Source organism: Azolla caroliniana, unplaced genomic scaffold (genome assembly GCF_043228905.1).
Source record: "Azolla caroliniana isolate FFs.n. ecotype wild unplaced genomic scaffold, voAzoCaro1.0.p SCAF_6, whole genome shotgun sequence".
NCBI classification, from domain to species: Eukaryota; Viridiplantae; Streptophyta; class Polypodiopsida; order Salviniales; family Salviniaceae; genus Azolla; species Azolla caroliniana.
In genome coordinates, this window is record NW_028230441.1 from 8,457,312 (window position 1) to 8,475,801 (window position 18,490).

Genomic DNA, 18,490 nt, shown 5'->3' on the forward strand with positions numbered 1-18,490 from the left:
GGGACAATTAGTCGGTACATGAGTAATCCTGGAAAGGAGCATTGGGCAACCGTAAAATGGATACTCAAATACAACAAAGGAACTTCGAGTTTATGCCTTAGATATGGCTCCGGGAAACCTATGTTAGAAGGTTTCACAGATTCTGATATGTCGGGGGATGTAGATTCCAACCGATCCACATCAGGGTATGTGATGACTTATTCAGGGGGAGTCGTGTCATGGCAATCAAGATTGCAAAAGGTTGTGGCTTTGTCAACCACAAAGGCTGAATATATGGTTGTAGTGGAAGTCGGAAAAGAATTAATTTGGATGAGAGATTTTTTAAGTGAACTAGGAATGAAACAAGAATCATTCCTACTTCATTGTGATAATCAAAGTGCAATACACCTCGCGAAGAATGCTGCTTATCACTCTCATACAAAGCACATTCAAAGGAGGTATCATTGGTTGCGAGAGAGAGTGAAAGAAAATGAGTTCGCCTTAGCGAAGATCCATACTGACGAAAATGGGTAGATATGCTTACTAAAGTCTTGCCTATGGAAAAACTTGTTGTGTGCCGGCAAAAGACTAGTTTGGTTGACTCTCCCCCTACATGAGTGAAGGGGGAGTTTGTTATGTAGATAATCCCTCCTTTCAGGGAAGTCAGCCGAAAAGCCGACTCGAGAGTCGGTTGACCGAAATCGGTTGAGAAGCCGACTCCGAAATCAGTCGAAAACCAAAATGGTATTTCAATCAAATGGGAGTCAGCCTAATAGGACTTTGGACAAACATATACATATATATGTGTGTGTGTTCTTATATATGTATATGGTATGAGCTAGTATATATAGTAAGAGTGTAACTAGCTGCGTTTGTATGTGGGATAATTCACTTAGAGTAAAAACAGTGAGAAAAAGTGTGAAAGTATACTTAAGTGAAAAAGTGGGCGCGTGAGTTGCATAAGAATATATACTGCAAGAAAAGAGCGCGACTGAGTACGACTGAGAAAAACATAGTAGTGGTTGTGCGGGTGCCATAGCTCAGAAGTTTAGCGTGAGAGGAAACAAAGGAAGGAGAGTGTAACAGAAAGAAAAGGAAAAGACAAGTCAAGAAGCCTTGAAGGCTTCGAAAGAGATAGACACCTATGAGTTAGGGTTTGGTGCACTCGGCTGAAATTGTGGTTTTAGAGTGCAACCATACCAAATCAGGTTCTATCATTCTATGTTTGTATTTTGTTTATCTCATAGTGGAAATTTCCTGTTCCCGTGGTTTTTCCCTGAAATCGGGGTTTTCCACGTAAATCGTGTGTTACTTGTTTTACTTTTGATTGTGTCTAAGTCTATTTGTAACTTCCGTCTGAGTAGAAATCATAACAATATCTACTCATAAATTATTCGACATCACTTTCAACCATTCAAAATTTTACCTACAAAGCTGCAAACTAGCTCAAAAGACATTAAACTTCTGGTAGAGAAGAAAAAATATTAGGCATCATGATTCTTTCTACCTTTGCATCAATAAGACAATGTTAGCATTTTTTATAGTGCTTTTATGAAGAAGATAAAGAAGGAGAAGGGGAACAAGAAGAAGAAGCGTCAGCATCTCTACCAATAGACAAAGCATCAAATTTTAGGATTTATAACAATCTACTGCAAACACAACATATTGATTGATCTTTCATGCATACACAACATATTGATAAAAATGAGTTGCAAATCGCAATATGAAACTCAACATATCTTTCATAAATCCCTAAATGGAGATTTATCTTGACTCAAACAATTTGTGGGAATCTGAAGGACTTCTTTGCTGTGGTATTTGGGTGGGTATGGTTTGGAGATTTATCTTTTTGGCTGGTTAAATGTTTTAGGTCAGCTTCTTGGTTTCTCTGGAACAGGACTATATGCATTTTGCAAGCTTAAAGGAAAGTGAATAATACAAAGGTACTAATTGATGATAGAGGTGAGGAATGGAAATTTTGGTGGAAAAGAGAAATACAAAGGAATGGAAAGTTTGGAGGAAAAGAGAAATACACATCCATGGATGTATGCAGATTTTAGAAGCAAAACACACACACAAAAAATGAGAGCCTTAGAAAGTTAGATGCATAAGTAATCGTTTTCAAAATTTGGTTTGCTTGTGGCCAAATTTCTCTCTGAGATAGTGATTTTGGCCTTCAAAGGGAAAGGTCATCAAAGTTCTTCTATGTAATGGATAAATCAAATAGAAATCTTCCTATCTCACATAAGAAAATGATGGTTGCACTCTCAACAAGGCTATGTAGAATTTGAGTGTATAATTACTTTATAAAGTGTAATTTATTGGACATATGGGTAGTTTGGTAAATTTGGAACTTCTAGGGGCATTTTGGTAAATAGACAAACTCCCAGGGGTATCCTTGTACTTTTCCCTATATTCTATTTGTATATTGCCCATTGCCACTTTAATTTTAATACCAATGGAGGATTTATTTTTTTTATTTTTATTTTTAAACCCTAAATGGAGATAAATAAAGATGAGCAAAGAGAAGAAAGTACTTACAAGATGAACCATACGTACCATATGTGTAGGGTTTTAGCAATGTTGATGTTGTGACCCCTAACACGATGCTAGGTTAGGTCCGAGGGCTTGGGTTATGTCCTCCCATTGGGTTAGGTTCGAAGGATCGGGTTAGGTTTACAAAATTACAAGGGTCGGGTTAGGTATGTAGAGTTCAGGTTAGGCTTAGAAAATTACACTTCCCGGGTTAGGTTAGCACAGTCTGTGTTAGGTTTAGAAAATTACATTGCCCAAGTTAAGTTAACAGAGTCCATGTTAGGTTTAGGGTTAGAATAACATAGTCCAGGTTAGGTAATCCAATGGCATCATCATGGCCCAGGTTAGATGTGATAGAGGCTCGTAAGAGCCAGGTTGGGTTTCAGGCGCACACTTTTTATGGGTAGAGATCAAACGTTGCATATCGCACGCACCATTTAAAATGTGTCATGTACCGTCCATGACTGTGATTTCCTCACCAAGCCTCTTTATTATTTGGTAGCAAATAGAAACGTCATACGCACATATACAAACATAAATACATGTGTTATACACATATACATACTGATACACATATGTTTGATAAAGCCAAAAGTATAGGCCTACCTTTCTCCATATTCATCGAGATATCCCTCACATACCATCCCAATCAGGAGAATTTATTAGAATTGTCGCCCAGATTTCATATGGAAATTTAGTTGCATATAATGTAGTTGTAATGTTAACGCTTACTAGTTATGACATAACCTATCACTTGTCGTTGCACAATTACATCCTTGAAAGTACAATTAACTACCGGAATGATTTATTCTCATGTTTACAAATGTGTTTGTGAATAGTGGGTCAATTACACGAATTTTGTTATTAATCACCACTTAGTTATGGCAACTTGGTATTGTTTAAGTCAAAGTCAAGATAGTGATCACGTAAAAATCAAGGTTAAATGGGCATTTTGCATCTTAATCGGTAACAAGCAATGAGTTTTGCTTGTTACAATATTAAAAATACAATTGAAAAGTATGTGTGTCTTAATCGATCAAATAGAAGCTAATTAACAATTATTGTCATATTGTAGATGTGCAATAATTGTCAAGAATGGAAGTGTGGCAATATTAATTACATTTCTAATTGCAATTTGTAAGAAAGCTAGAAACAAAATTATAGCATATCTTAGTTTGAAGTATCTTCTTAGATTTTAATGTTACTTGATCTTATTGATGAGATTAATTAATAAATGTGTTTGATGCAGAGTTTGCTTCTTGGACTTCCTTGCTTGTGTGTTTAATCTTAATTTTCATGTTATTAAAGGCCTCCTTAATTTCTCATGCATTTCCCCCGCATGAAACCAACAACAAGCTCTAAAGATTTTTCAAAGCTTGGAATATTCCCTAAACTTTAACAACTTCGGTAAAGTATAATTGGCAAGTTCGTTAAAGATAGACATAAGCGCCCATTGTAGAACAAAAACATTATCAAACTTTCATATAGTCTACTCTAGTTAGGAATGAATTAGCACCTTCAACTTATATTAGCCTCAGAATTGGCTCTAATCAATAATGGTTTAATAACAACACGCCTTCCTAAGCATTTACCAACTTTATTTCAAGGCCTATGAGCAAAATATTGATCATCATATGCACCAATTTATTCTTGAATTTATACACATGTGCAATGATGAATACATCAACAAAGAATACAATTGTCCCATGGCTTTGCTTATAAATTAAAATAATAATGACACTTCCCAACATCTTCAAGCATTCAATTAACATCCATACCATGCTCTACCACCACGTTTTACATATTTCAAAGCATATGGTGTCTTTTGTTATATGCTTTGTAAAGGCTAACCTTAGGAACAAATTGTAAAGGCTAATTTCAATTGTTTAAGAGTAAGATAAGTGGGAAACCAACCACCCTAGTATTAACCAATTAATCTAGTACTTGGGAGTCAGGACAAATCCATAAGGACCTATGGCATGTGTAAACACATGGCCATTTGGGAGACCAAGGAGTTGAAGGTTATGGAAGAGGGACAAGCTACCCCTTAATCTCTACACCATCAAAGGTTAAGACTCATTTTCTGGTTCTCCTAAAAAGACATTGAAACCTCTATATTTTGCTCCATATATAACAAAATGAATGCATTGATGAATGTGATTGCTTGGTATCATCCACTTGAGTTTTATGAAATTCTCGAAGAGTCCCATTAAAACTGCAAAATTAGGATAACAGATTCCAGTTGTTTGACTTTGGTATGCTCACCATCAATTCTTCTATTGTCTTGAGATCTTGAACATGAGGAAAAAAATGCATATAAGGTAAGAACTGGGATAGATTCCAAATGTTTGATTTTGGTTGTGCACAAATCATTTGCAGTTTTTCAAATTATTTCGATTCGTTTTGAACTCCAAGAAAAAACACATCAAGCAAGATTTATGATAGTGAATCTTGCTAAATTGTGATAAGCATAATAGTTCTCAATGTAGCTTAGTTTTAAAATATGCTTGATGTTCTAATGCTCTAATACAATGTGAAGATCCAAACTAGGAACTTTAAAACAAGACAACACAATAGCTATACAAGAGTTATTATGCTTCTCCACCATAACTAAAACTCCGAAAAAGTTATTATTGCAACAACATGCATGGCACAAATAAGTAATAACATAACACAAGAGCTATCGATAGGACTTTATATTGGAAGTATAACATGCCTTCTTGATATATAATAATCACATAATGTCTCATGAAAAGGAGATATTTATATGGTGAATTCATGAGACAGAAGTGTCAAAGATAAGCTATTAAGAACACACACATATATGAAACTGTAACAATCTTGTTAAGCCACATACACATAATAGCCATGGCTTGCAACCATGATAGAATAGAACTATATGTTATAACACATATCACAGACATGGAAAGACCTGTGTTTTCTGTATAATACTATATACATTTTCATTTGTGTTCCATTCCAAACCTAGTAATGCCTCTGTTTGAACTCTCCCGGTCCACTGAGGGTCGCTATTCTAAGGGCTGGAACAGAAAACGTCTTTACAATTCCTACACCTTTCTTCAATCCTTGCCAAACGATCCAAAAGAAGGTAATCCATCCTGCAAATCCCAGAATCCTATTAGCATCGATCTTCCTTGCATTTGTTTCGAGCATTAAAAACCAAAACAAGGTTTCCATTAGAGCAGAAACTTCATTTCAAAGTTCCCACATCATCAAAACAAGAAAAGAAAATTGTTTTGAGGATAAGTCTTAAATTTCAAATTGCCTTTCAAGCATCAAAACAAAAAACAATTTCTCGTAGAAATTATCTTATTTTCAAAGAAAAATTTTAGGCATCATGAAACAAAAGTGAATTCATGAGTATTGATCCTATCTCAATTTTTTTGCATGCATCAATCTTATTGTGAGTGAGCTGTCAAAAATGGAAACAATATCATTGGCCTGGCTCGTATGTCAAATCTTTTCTTCAAGTTTTCAAGAATGGATTAAGAAGAATCGCATGTAAAAAAAGCTTGAGTTACTGACCTATGGCCATTAAAGTGGCCGACACACAGAAGAAAGTGGTGGTTGAAACAGAGATAACTGCTGTGACGAGAGCAACAATGTAGATAGCAGTCAGCGAGGTGAAAAACACAGCTATGAACGCCCCTATAGATGCAATTGATGCAAGAAACCCAACCGCAACTGCATTCACTGTGATTGCAAGGAAGAAGAGCATAAAACTTCCCAATCCTAAAAGCCCTAGCAGCAGCACTATACCCACCTAATACATACAAAAAATCCATCGTCAATAACATCAATATATATATATATATGGAAAAACATACTTGAATGAACTTTCGGGTTAAAGGATTATAATCCCATTGCTTGCAAATATTAAAGACAGAAAAATTTCTCTGTTTTTCAAAGTTACTGCTACTAGCACATGATTTGGCTGACCAACAGACTACAGAGAAAAGGGAGGAAAGAAATGGTGTTTGGGAGTATAACTCTAAACCTTAAACAATCTGCAGAGCTTCAAAGTAGTCCCCTCACACCTAAACCCTGAAGATTCCAAGTCTAAGAAGAAATCATTGAATGTCATAGAATGTATAGTCTAAAGCCTAAAGATTCGAGAATAAGCTAATGTCATATCCAAATGCGATCTCATTAGCACAGACGGGATGTATTGTTCTAACATTAATCACTAACCCCAGAAACTCTAAACCTGACGATCCAAGAGATTATAAGCTATATCGAAACCTTGCTTTTTCTACTAGCATCATTTGATTAGACAACAGTGGCAGAGGAAAAAAAACAAAAATCAACTAAACCCTAGTCCTAACCTGGACCTTGAACACTCCCCTCCAGACAGATGCAAAATGTGCATAATCTCGAAATATAGAAAGGAATGCCAAAAGCAATACCCATGCACACGGAAAAGAGAGAGAGAAATGAGTGACAAGAGAGACTTACAGTAGAGACCAAGAAAGCTCGCCATGGCCCTCCTCTCTTCATCCATCGCAAAATCTGATCTGTTCTATGACGTACCGCCTCTCTAATCTCGGGAGACCTCTGCAGAAGAGCTTCTCTGCCACGCGCAAGGAAGAAGAAGGAGACAGAAGCGGGAGAAAGACCGGGAGATCGTGAGCTCAGAGCCTGACGACGGTCTCCAGAGCCATGGATGGGATGATCCATGGTCTCTTCCTTCGGTTTCTGATGATGACTTTCAATGAAAAGATCGATACTTTCGTTCTTTCTTTTCCTTTCTTTGTGTATTTCTTCCTCCCTTCCTTTCTTCTCTGGCGATGGCAGAGAAAGTCAGGGATTAGGGTGGAGGGTTCCAGACAAAATTAGGGTTAGGGGTTAGGTTTCTCTGTTCTACTGTGCAGGGGGAGGTGGCAAGGCGCTTCTCTGTTCTACTGTGGGCCTAATTAATATACTCGAATGCATTGGAAAACATTCTTTTTCATACGAATGCGTATGTTATCAAAACATTCTCTCTTTTTTTTAAACACTTCTTACCTTAAAAAAAATTTTACCTTGCAATAAATAATCAATACTAAAGTATGGTATTTACCATACTTCGAGGGTGTTTACCATACTCGAATGAATGAAACATTCTTGAATGCGAAATGCACGTATGGTACGTATGGTTCATACTATGCTCAAAAACAGTGAGAATCCATGTCTTCTTCTTCTTCTTGTCATGTTTTATTAATGAATGAATTAGGGACCCCGACCGAGACCTTGGATTTGGACCCGGACAAACTTGCGGTCAAGAAATTAGAACTTCTCAAATGGGCCCAACACCATTTCATGCCTTTTGCCACACTCTCATATTTTGGCTCATATGGACACGTAAAATGATCTAGCTACAATGAATCGAAAAATTAGACAAGTATGTATATGCACGCATCTCGTGCTTAAGCTATTATGGTTCTATAAGAAGTTTATGAAACTTAGATAAAGGTCCTTTTTTTACATAGAATAAAATGTGGGCTTCAACTTCAAGGAAAATCAAATGGGGTCTTTTTACGTAACATGGGAGCACTTCTCATCAATATCTTGAATTTTTTCTCTCCAAATTGGATGCAAAATAAAGCCAGTTGCATGCAATGGTGAATGTAGCATTGTCCATCTTTGCATACATATTCCTCAAATTTCATCAAGCAATAAATTATCTACATCTTCAATGTGGTTTATTTCTTCTATCATACGATGAGTACATTCATAAATTAAACCCATGGGTGCACCTTCTCTATCCACCAATCTAAGAACTTTTAAGATTGGCTTGCATATCTTTATTGTCTTCTTTATATTTGCCCAAAAGGAAGCATCAAGTGTAACTGAAACTATTTCTTCTCCTAGTTGTGTTCTTTATCCTTTCCATTGACACCATTGTTCACTAACCACCATTCTTCTTAATCCACCTTTGACTTTATCATCCAATAAGTTTGACAGGATGATAAAACTATAGGCAAATCTAGTAGTGGAAGGCTTTAACAATTCTTTCTCATTAACTTACGAAACATTGCCAAAGAATATTGTTTTCGTGTAATAAACACGATTACCTTTGTAGCCAATTTCAAAACATCATGAATTTTCCAATATCTTCAAACAACAAATCAAGGCAATGACATGTGCATCTAGTAAAAAAGATCATGGGCCACTCTTTCTCTATCATCCTCCCATCTACCATGACATGTGGTCCTTATGTAGAAGGTACCCCAACCATGGCTTCTAGGCGGTGTAGCTCACGTTCCCTTATTTTCTCGATTGCTTGTACACCACGTTGAGTTGCTTTGAAACCCGGCATCCGAGGGCATTTGGTTCTTCTTTGGTTTTCTGTTTCAGTAAGGAAGAGGTCAAGTGGTGCAAGTGTGTCCACATTCATCGTCTCCCGTTGTCTCCTGAAAAACTTCATTGGCTACATGTTGGTGAATATTAGAAAAGTCATTGTTAACATTTTGTAGCTTATTCTCTCTATGTTGCTTTAGCTCTAAGATATATCTACCTAATTTCTTTATCTCTAGAGTATCTAATAGTTTGGAAAGGGTGGGAGAGGGTCCACATATGTCTTGGTAATTTGCCATTATCTTGGCATAAGTTGGACACTTGCATGTAAAGTGGTACTCATCCTCTACCTCTATGTGACATAATCTACATATCCTTTCTTCTCTAGGGAATCCATTAGTACGACCATTCCCACTCTATGGTTGGTGAAATGATATTCTACATTGTCCAATAGCAACCCGTGCATTTGGTAAGAATGTATCTAGATATTTTGGTCGTGTAATAAAACCTAACGTAGAGAAGTGCATGAAGTGTTCCTTATAATACAACTGTGGGTATATCAAGCTCAACTAGGTTTGGTTATTTAGTCAACCATGTAACTTAGTAGTTACATAATTAGAATCTAGTTAGAAGTGTCGACCTTAAAGCCTTAATAGGTTTTTGTACTTAAATGGGGCTACATTCTAGATCCTCCACTACCAAGTTCATTGAATATAGGACTTACATCCTTGTACCTATATTCTCCTCACACACATCACATAATCATTCGCTACTGATCACATACGTGATTAACTATTCACATAATTAGATACTAATTAACCCTTAGTTAATTACCTAGTTATTAACAACATTTTAGACGGGAGTGGCTCTAGTGGGGTGATCCATTTATACCAAATGTAAATTTGCCATATTTCTTGGCGTATCACTTTATTACGGTCCTCATGAGATATTAAAGTTTTATCAATCTCGTGTTTGTACCTGAGGGGAGGTAGGTTATTAATGTCTAGGTCGTTCGCAAGAAGCCAACTCACCACTATGCTATACCAGGAGCTAGTATATCCAAACTCATAGAGTGATCGAGATGCCTCAAAAGCTTGACGAGATATCCTATCTTGTGGTTGGCAATGTATCCTATGAATAAAGACTACAAGTTAGAAAAGTGACTCTACTAACATTGGGGGTGAAGTGAACTCAACTCTAATAATGACATACGGTATTGTTGATTTGTTTCGGAGTTGACGTGATAACATCCTCACCAATGCTCTCTCTAATTGCGTCCATATGAAAGATGGTAGCCCTGGAGCCCATACCATTTCATGTCTTTGGCCACACTCTCATATTTTGGTTCATATGGACACATAAAATGATCTAGCTACAATGAATTGAAGCATTAGACAAGGATATGCACACATCTCATGCTTACGTTGTTACGGTTCTATGAGAAGTTTATGAAATTTAGATAAAGGTCTTTTTTACATAGAATAAAATGTGGGTTTCAACTTCACGGAAAATCAAATGTGGTCTTTTACGTAACATGGGAGCAATTCACAATTAGGCAACTAGAGGATCCCATGTCCAACCTCGAGTAGTAGGTGGTAAGAGACCATATGTTTCCATTGTATACAGGGGTTGCCACATGTGCATCATCTAAACTACACATTAGTCCATGTGTGTGTGTGTAAGAAATTTTGTTGAGTGTTTCGTTTTAAAAATCCCACCCTATTTTGTCAAAACTTAATCAAAAGATGTGTACTTTGTTAAAATTGCCCTCTTTTTAGGTAACATTGAAAAGATTAATTAGTGCATACAATTTAAATATGAGAGAGAGAGAGAGACGTTATCTATGAATGTTTGTTTCGTAAATAAAATAGAGCAACATTTGCAATATAATGTGTAAAAAGTGAGATTTTGCACGTTTTCCAAGCTATGATACATGGCCATCAAGAAATACTCATTTGTTTGAGGCGTCATTAACTAATTGTAGTGCATCCATTTTCCAAACCATTTCAACACAACTTCCATATATATCATAAACTCAATATTTTGCTTGTATGTCTTTTGAGCTTTTTTAGTTGCTTTTGTGCAAACCTAGGAAACCGATGTGAGATTTCATTTTGGAATTTTAATATGTACTCAATGAGAAGTGATCAACCAAACTGTTTTACAAGTGGACTTGGAAATGTAACTAACCCATACGGTTTACATTTATTTATTATGATCCAACATTTGATTTTGTTCTCCATTAACATGGAGAGAATGACACTAAAAAGTTGAGGTTTAGGAAATTGTGCTTTGTTAGGTTTTATTCTTAGATTTAAGGATCATTTCTTTTATGAATAGTATCCACATTATATTGTAGTTGGGCAACAAAGATTTTCCTTACTATCATGTTTTTTAATATATCCATATTTTATGAGAGAAAGAAACACGTTGAAACGATTCCCTCATCTCCATTGTCATATGAGTTCAAAGTGATTTGTTGACAAACCATATAGAGATACTTTTACAAAAAGCAGCCCTTAAGATTTGCATTGATAATAACAATAGTCAAATGATTACCACTACACAAGAAATATAAGAGGACAAGAAGAAGAATATTTCCACGAGAGAAACAGGTGTAATTGAGCCATACATTTGCGAGCAACTCACCCCATAAGGGAAATTAAGTGAAATGTGATTTAACATCTACAAAAGGCCAAAAAAAGCCCATTTCTGTGTGCCCGCACATGTTTTAGGTCCATCATATATAATGGAGCTTCACTCGGCAGGTTTCCATGGCACATAAGGTTTTGAGTATTCAGCTTGAAGAGCGATCAGTAATTTTCTTGTGGAACCATCCATCAAATTACATAGATCTCATTCATTAAAATCCAGTGTGAGTGCAGAGCTACTTGAGCGTATTTTAATGAAGCTAATAAGAGGGTAGAATATATTCCAGAAAGCACAGGGAAAATCATTGAAAGACTGCAATCTAAATTTTGGACAATCGCAGCAATATAAAAGCCACCTAAAAAAGAAGGCAATCATACGAAACCAGAATCCAGATTCCCTCTTTTTCTCTCTCTCCAATTCTCGCCCCATATCCTTGCTTCGGCAACGGCTCTTTCACGATCACTCGGGCATTGAAAATTCATTCCTTGTTGTTGCCCATTCGATCGAACCAACCATTCTTCCACATCATTCTTTCGGGTCAAAAACCCCTCTTCAGCACTGCCACCATGAGCTCCACTCATCCTAGAGGGGCTTCTGGAGGCTCCATTCTCTCTTATAGAATTAAGATTATCTCTGGTAGGATTAAGATTATCTGGTGAGTGAGAGGCAGGTGAACGTACTCCTCCCATTTGTCGAATCACCATCCTGTTATCAGGAGAATGGCGCAGCCCCACCTGTCGTACCGCTCGGACATCACGGTTGTCCGGAGAGTGTGAAACTGGAGACCGGGACCCAAACATCCTCTCCACAAAACCACGCTCTTCTCCATTGCTTAGCTTCCTTTCCTTATCCTTCTTGTTGTCTCTGGAAGGAGAAGGAGACTTCTTGTCACGAGAAGGGGAAGGTGAGAATTTGTTTACTGGATGAACCCTTGGGTCATAGTTTTGTGAAGCTAAGTAGTTGAGTGCAGTTACAACATCGGCAATCACAGGACGTGTCAAGGCATCTTCTTGTAGACACATGGCAGCAACGGCTATTGATTGATACAGTCCCCTCAAAGGATAACAGCCTTGCAACAGTGGATCTGCCATTTGATGAAACTTTTTTCTGTCTTTAAAAAGTGGCCGTGCCTGCCAAAGACATGAAAAAAGCATGCCAAGAATGAAATGAAAAACTTTATTGATGCAAAATCTTTCATCAAAACACAAGTACAAACTTCAAAAGGGAAAAAAACATGGGTAGGATGAATACAGAAATGTACAGAAATGATTATGCAGATGGTATATGATTAATATAAGAGGATGCGTTTAAAAAAGAGAGAAATAAAATAAAAACGAAATTTATTATTTCGTCCTACAAGACCCATCATGTCTATGTGACGATCATACAACATGTTCAACATCCAAAAATAATAATCAATGAATAGATGGATACAAATTCCATTAGTCTCTTTCAACTTTATCTATTATACATTTTGATTTTTTAGCAACTCATGTCTAAAGTCTAATAGATTAGTTATGCATTTTACTAACATGATCTATGAGAGAGAAAGAAAAACACACCCATGACACTAGATTATGTTCTCCGGGTCCTCGTGAATTATCAATGGCTTTCCTGCCTGTAATAAGTTCCAATAGCACAACACCGAAGCTGTAAACATCTGATTTGACAGTTAGCTGCCCAGTCATAGCATATTCTGGGGCACAATAGCCATACGTTCCCATAACTCGCGTTGAAACATGGGTTTTGTCACCAATTGGTCCTAGTTTTGCAAGACCAAAGTCACTTAACTTTGGATGAAAACCTTCATTTAGAAGGATATTAGAAGATTTGAAATCCCTGTAGATAACAGGTGGAGTCGCTTTGTCATGCAAATACTCTAAGCCTCTTGCTGCACCAGCTGCTATCTTCATTCGAATGTTCCAATCCAAAGATTCTTTATCAGGGGGAAGATCTAGCACCCCAACCATGATAAATGGAAGCAAAATAAGGAACTTAAACATGGGAATTACATAATTGTACGCAGTACTTTTCAAAAAATACAGATATGCGGGTAGTATGTACATATGTATTACACATACACACACCTACATATAAGGTCCTACATACATATATATGTGTAGTATATTTGTTGAACCTTATAAAAGGAGAATGCACAATAGTAAGTAGTAATGCTCAAAGAAAAATGGTGAAGGTCATACAATGGAGATGATCCTCAAGGCAACCCAAAGCCATGTACTCATAGACAAGAAGCCTTTGATCACCATCTGCACAGTAGCCAATCAGATTCACTAGATTCGGATGGTGCAATAGACTTAGCATTAGGACCTCTACTAAAAACTCTCGGTTTCCTTGAAGCCCATTTCTATCCAGTTGTTTAATTGCCACAATCTGTAGAAACATCAAGAAAAATATGCCATGAAACCCTTCTCAAGGTCAATGACTTTATTTGTGTAATTAATGGTTAATCATGAGAAAAACAAATGGTTCACATCTTGAACAGGGACTTTCCTGCCCAGTGCTCTCCAGGCGCCCCTTGTAAACACGACCAAATCCTCCTTCACCAATTAGACAATCAGACCTAAAATTTTTGGTGGCAACCGCTAGTTCATGGAATGTGAACGTTTGAGCTGCAATGTGCTGACAATCCTTGGGAGAATCTGTACTTTCGCTGACTTTTACTTTAGAATCATCTGCTGTACACAAGAAACTTTTTAGAGTGCAAGTGATCTTACTCTTCTAATGCACCATTGCTAGCACACACATGTAATGATCACCCCCCAGCTAAAATTCCTTCAGATTCATCCGAACTGGAACACAGAGGATCTGATAGAAAATGCTTAGATTAATGCAAAGGGGCAAGTAAATAGGATTGACTCCTATTTGCTAGTTGTAAGTACCACAATACAGGTGTCCAATTTGAAAACAATGGTGAAAATAATCACAATAACAGTCTTAACCCTGAAGGAATTGCTTCAGACTAATTCAAATAGAATTAGAAACAATATAATAGGAATGCTTGCACCAAAGCAAATAGTCTATGGTAATAGTAGGCATTCCACCATGCTGCAGGTATCCAATTTCCAAATCATAATTACTAACAATCAATCACATTGTATCACTTCATTACAAAAAATCTTGAGGGTTCCTGGAAAATGCATAGAAAGAGTATAGTCTAGACACATGTGCGTAATGTCGAACAATGGCACAAAATCAAGAAAGATACCAAAAAAAGACTTTGATGCATAATCAATAGGAGTATCGTCTCATCTTCACTTCACAGGCCAAGAATCCTCTTGCACAAGGGGAATATTTGTGTAGCTTCACCACAAAAAGGGAAAGCAAATGTAATGTACTGAAAGGGCGAATCCAAGCTTCTCCAAGATTCACAACAGCACAAGATCTAGGCAGCATAGTTCATGTACTTTGCCACAGAAAGAAAAAAAGGTTAATCCATAGAAAAAGCACAGTTCCATGCTTTTCAAAGGCCAAGAATCACTGGGCCTTGGCACCAGATCATAGGGGAATATTTATCTCACTCCAAAACAAAAAGATGTCAAGCATATGCACAGGAAGAGCATAAACACAAGTGCTATTTGGAAGTAGAGCATTAAATTTGCTCGACATCAGGAGGCATATTTGTCTCGCTTCCCCGCAAGAAGACATGAAGATGGATAATACATTGACAGCCTAAGATTCTAGTAGAACGAAGTGGAGGAAACATATTTTCTCACTTCACCAAAGAAAAATTATCTGTTCCCTTGGCAAAATATCATTTTTCCCATGTCACCAGAAAAAGATTCTAACACGTTGATAGAGTAAAGCGCCATGAGGTACTGGCTAGCCGGGAAGGACTCTAGGGAAACATCACTCTTATGCATAATGCATAGAAAGATTGTATAGGCCGGTGCGGCAATTACAATCAAAGAAGCATATTTTTACTTCAACACGAGAGTATTTGAAAGGTATTGCATACATAGATACAATACAGATTCATGTGCGCATTCAAGAAAGAAAATTCCTCTCATTTCACTACAAAAAGCTTATAAAGGGTAATTAATGCTTGGAAAGAGCATAGACCCATATGCTAATCACTCATCTGTCTACGTTATCATAAAAAGAATCAAAGGTTAATGCATAGAAAGATCTTAAACCCATGTGCCAATCACAACAAAAAAGATACATCACAAGAAGACACAAAAATGTTATAGATTCAGCAAAAAATCACAAAAAGGTTATAGTACCACAAGCTCAAGAGGAGCAGACCAAAAACACAAATGCGGCTACAAATACAAGAAGGTGATCCCTTTAGAATCTATATAAAGATCCCTTTAGAATCAATAAAAGGATCCTTCCGGTAGTAATATAACCCGGGGTTTAGTAGAAAGAAACCATCAACAAAAACCAAATCCTCTGGTTTAATCACGAAGCTCCATATAACTAGAAACAAACCTATATAGATCCAACGACATCTAACAGATCTAAAACGAGTTTTCCTCCGTTGGTTTGTCCTCTTTGAGATCCATTACCTGCGGAGCATTTGTGAGCGGAGGACGAAGAAGAGGTTGTGGCGTAAGCGGCAGCAGCAGCAGCAACATCGTTGTGCAGGTTTAATGGCTTCTTCTCATGCTGCGATTTGCGAGTGTCGAAACAGATGAAGCAGCCCATTTTTCCGGGTTCAGCAGCAGGAATCAATGGATTTCTCGGAGCGTGGAGGGTGTGAGCATCTTGGCTTCTTGCAAAAGCAATAATAAGAATGGAATCGAAGAAGCTTCTCTTCAAAGTTCACAATGCACATGGAGAGGAGTTAGGAGAGAAGGGTGGGGGTGATTGATGCAAGAAGAAACAGAAGGAAGGAAAAGCAAGCATATTCATATTCATCCTTCTAACTTCTAGCTTCTTCCTCATGGAAGGAATATAGTGATCATTGGAATGAACACACACACACTTATCTCATTCCTCTGCATTGCCATCCCATCCCATCCCATCCCATCCCATCCCATCTGCTTGCGTTTGGCCCTGAGTCTGGGCCGCCCGCCCGCCCCGATGGCCTACCAATCATTTCATTCATCATCTCAGCTCTCGCAACCCCACTGATATTGACATGGCCCTTGGTGCGAGACGTCGTCCCTCGGGGTTCCTGGGCCACACTCCTGTGTTGCTCGCTACCCTTACAGGTATATGGTATAGCATCCTTTGAACAGACTACTTGATCTCCCTCCAATGCTCCTTGTACGGACAATATCATGGGTATGGTTGAGACTTGGCCGAGGAAATCGGAGTGCGGGTGGGAGATGTCCGCACATTCTATGCCAATTCTTCATTCTATAGCCAAACTTGCGCAATACATGTACATGTATGGTATAGCATCCTTTGAACTGACTACCTGATCTCCCTCCAATGCTCCTAGTACGGACAATATCATGGGTATGGTTGAGACTTGGCCGAGGAAATTGGAGTGCGGGTGGGAGATGTCCGCACATTCTATGCCAATTCTTCATTCTATAGCCAAACCTGCACCGGACATTTCTAGCAGCCCAATGTTAGATCAATGATTTCATAGGACGTATGGTTCTCATTGAGTCAATTAGAGGGTATATATACTTTTTGTTTTTATGCTCAAGTTGGCATCAATGTTCTAGCTATGGTTTTATGGACATATATAGACACAAACAAAAATTTCCCCTATGCGACTAGTGTGGATTTATATGAAATGTGCCCATTGGTTCAAAAAGCGTGATTGTCAAATATCCATTTATGCTTTATGTGGATGTCCATGCATTAGACACAAATAAACCTTTGAGAGTTCATTCTAGCAATCATGTCCCACTCTTTTTTTTGTTGTGGACTTGAACTACAATGTATCATTGTCATATAACATTATAAAAAATCATAATTCTACAATGTGCCTTCTCTTCATTTTCCATACGGCAATGCAGATTTCATCCCAAACAAGAATTCACATGTTTATTTCACTTTGTTGGATACGATCAAATTTAATTTGTTCAATGCATCTCTAACGTGTGGACACTATTAACCCAAAATGTCTCACCAACTTGACCATATTTGTGTTTGTTGTAACACTTCTAATTATGAGATGCCGCATGTAAAAGTAGTTCAATGCAAAGCGTTGTATCTTAATTTTCTACGTGGTCGAACGGGTTATCGTTATCAACCTTTTTACGAGGTTACTTGCCCGAAATCGACAAGGTTCATTGTTTCCAAATGATGTTGTATGACAAGGCATGTTTGTGGTGGTCTCACTCATCATTTTCATGTTTCATAAAATGATCTCTGGATTAAATTATTTGTATTTAAAGGACAATGCTAGAATTTTCACTCTTTACAGAAAATGTATCAATGTCGATGTTGTACATCCATTTCTTTAAGAGCAAGCTAGTATAGTAGTTTGCATAATCTAAAACTAATGTTTGGAGAGATTGTATAATGAATGCACCATCAAACATAATATATATTCATATGTTTGAATTAAGAAATTTGGCAACCTAACTTGTGAAACTATAAGTTGTGAATTTTGGGACGTATTGTCACATACTAAGGAAATGCTTTCACATTGTGCTTTAGAATCCAATGTCTTGTTAATAGATGACGTGTGATTGGTCTTCCAACATCGTCTCTAACATGACCTCGCATTGAATAATTGCTTTCACATCAATACGTCCATACTCAAAAGTTCGACTCTAGGTAGACAAATAGTCTATTATAGAAAGAAAGTACATGCATGCTATGTATTTTCAATTCTTTCAAGAATTCCCCCTTTAATATTGGACTAGCTAAGAATATCATCTTGTCGCCCTTCAATGTCTATAGGAAGGTTTTCCATTGACCTATCTCTAGTTTCTTTCCATTGTACTGTGAATAAATTTGTGTTGTCTTTGACCTAGAAATTTATATACCGTAAGGTCTTTACGATGGTTGTATGAGGCTATATATGTATGCATATCTATGGGTTTCTATCAATAATTAATGTAAATCTCTCATGACACGACCTTCAAAGAATGATTGC

General features: G+C 37.3%; 2 protein-coding genes across 2 annotated transcripts; both read right to left on the minus strand.

The window, feature by feature from the left end:
* Positions 1 to 5,259: 5,259 nt before the first annotated feature.
* Positions 5,260 to 7,382, minus strand: LOC147862972 (uncharacterized). The gene is made up of 3 exons (XM_087321375.1): positions 6,991 to 7,382; positions 6,061 to 6,298; positions 5,260 to 5,633 (listed from the first exon to the last, which is right to left on the minus strand). The coding sequence occupies exons 1-3, from the start codon at positions 7,210 to 7,212 to the stop codon at positions 5,500 to 5,502; spliced, it is 594 nt and encodes a 197-aa protein (XP_087177501.1). The 5' UTR covers positions 7,213 to 7,382; the 3' UTR covers positions 5,260 to 5,499.
* A 4,034-nt stretch (positions 7,383 to 11,416) lies between these two features.
* On the minus strand, positions 11,417 to 16,180 carry LOC147862973 (putative serine/threonine-protein kinase PBL7). Its single transcript, XM_087321707.1, has 5 exons — positions 15,993 to 16,180; positions 13,975 to 14,156; positions 13,665 to 13,854; positions 13,026 to 13,417; positions 11,417 to 12,593 (listed from the first exon to the last, which is right to left on the minus strand). The coding sequence occupies exons 1-5, from the start codon at positions 16,129 to 16,131 to the stop codon at positions 11,835 to 11,837; spliced, it is 1,662 nt and encodes a 553-aa protein (XP_087177833.1). The 5' UTR covers positions 16,132 to 16,180; the 3' UTR covers positions 11,417 to 11,834.
* Between the last annotated feature and the right edge of the window lie 2,310 nt (positions 16,181 to 18,490).

Bases quoted from the DNA above. Each gene is read 5' to 3' on its own strand.
- LOC147862973 (XM_087321707.1), bottom strand. From the start codon at position 16,131: ATGGGCTGCTTCATCTGTTTCGACACTCGCAAATCGCAGCATGAGAAG. The intron at 13,855-13,974 runs GAAAGTCCCTGT...ATGTTTCTACAG, and splicing joins GCCTGGAGAGCACTGGGCAG to ATTGTGGCAATTAAACAACT. The intron at 12,594-13,025 runs GTGTGTTTTTCT...TGTCTTTGGCAG, and splicing joins AACATAATCTAGTGTCATGG to GCACGGCCACTTTTTAAAGA.
- LOC147862972 (XM_087321375.1), bottom strand. From the start codon at position 7,212: ATGGATCATCCCATCCATGGCTCTGGAGACCGTCGTCAGGCTCTGAGC. The intron at 6,299-6,990 runs GTAAGTCTCTCT...TGTATGTATTAG, and splicing joins GAGCTTTCTTGGTCTCTACT to GTGGGTATAGTGCTGCTGCT. The intron at 5,634-6,060 runs GTCAGTAACTCA...TGGGATTTGCAG, and splicing joins GGCCACTTTAATGGCCATAG to GATGGATTACCTTCTTTTGG.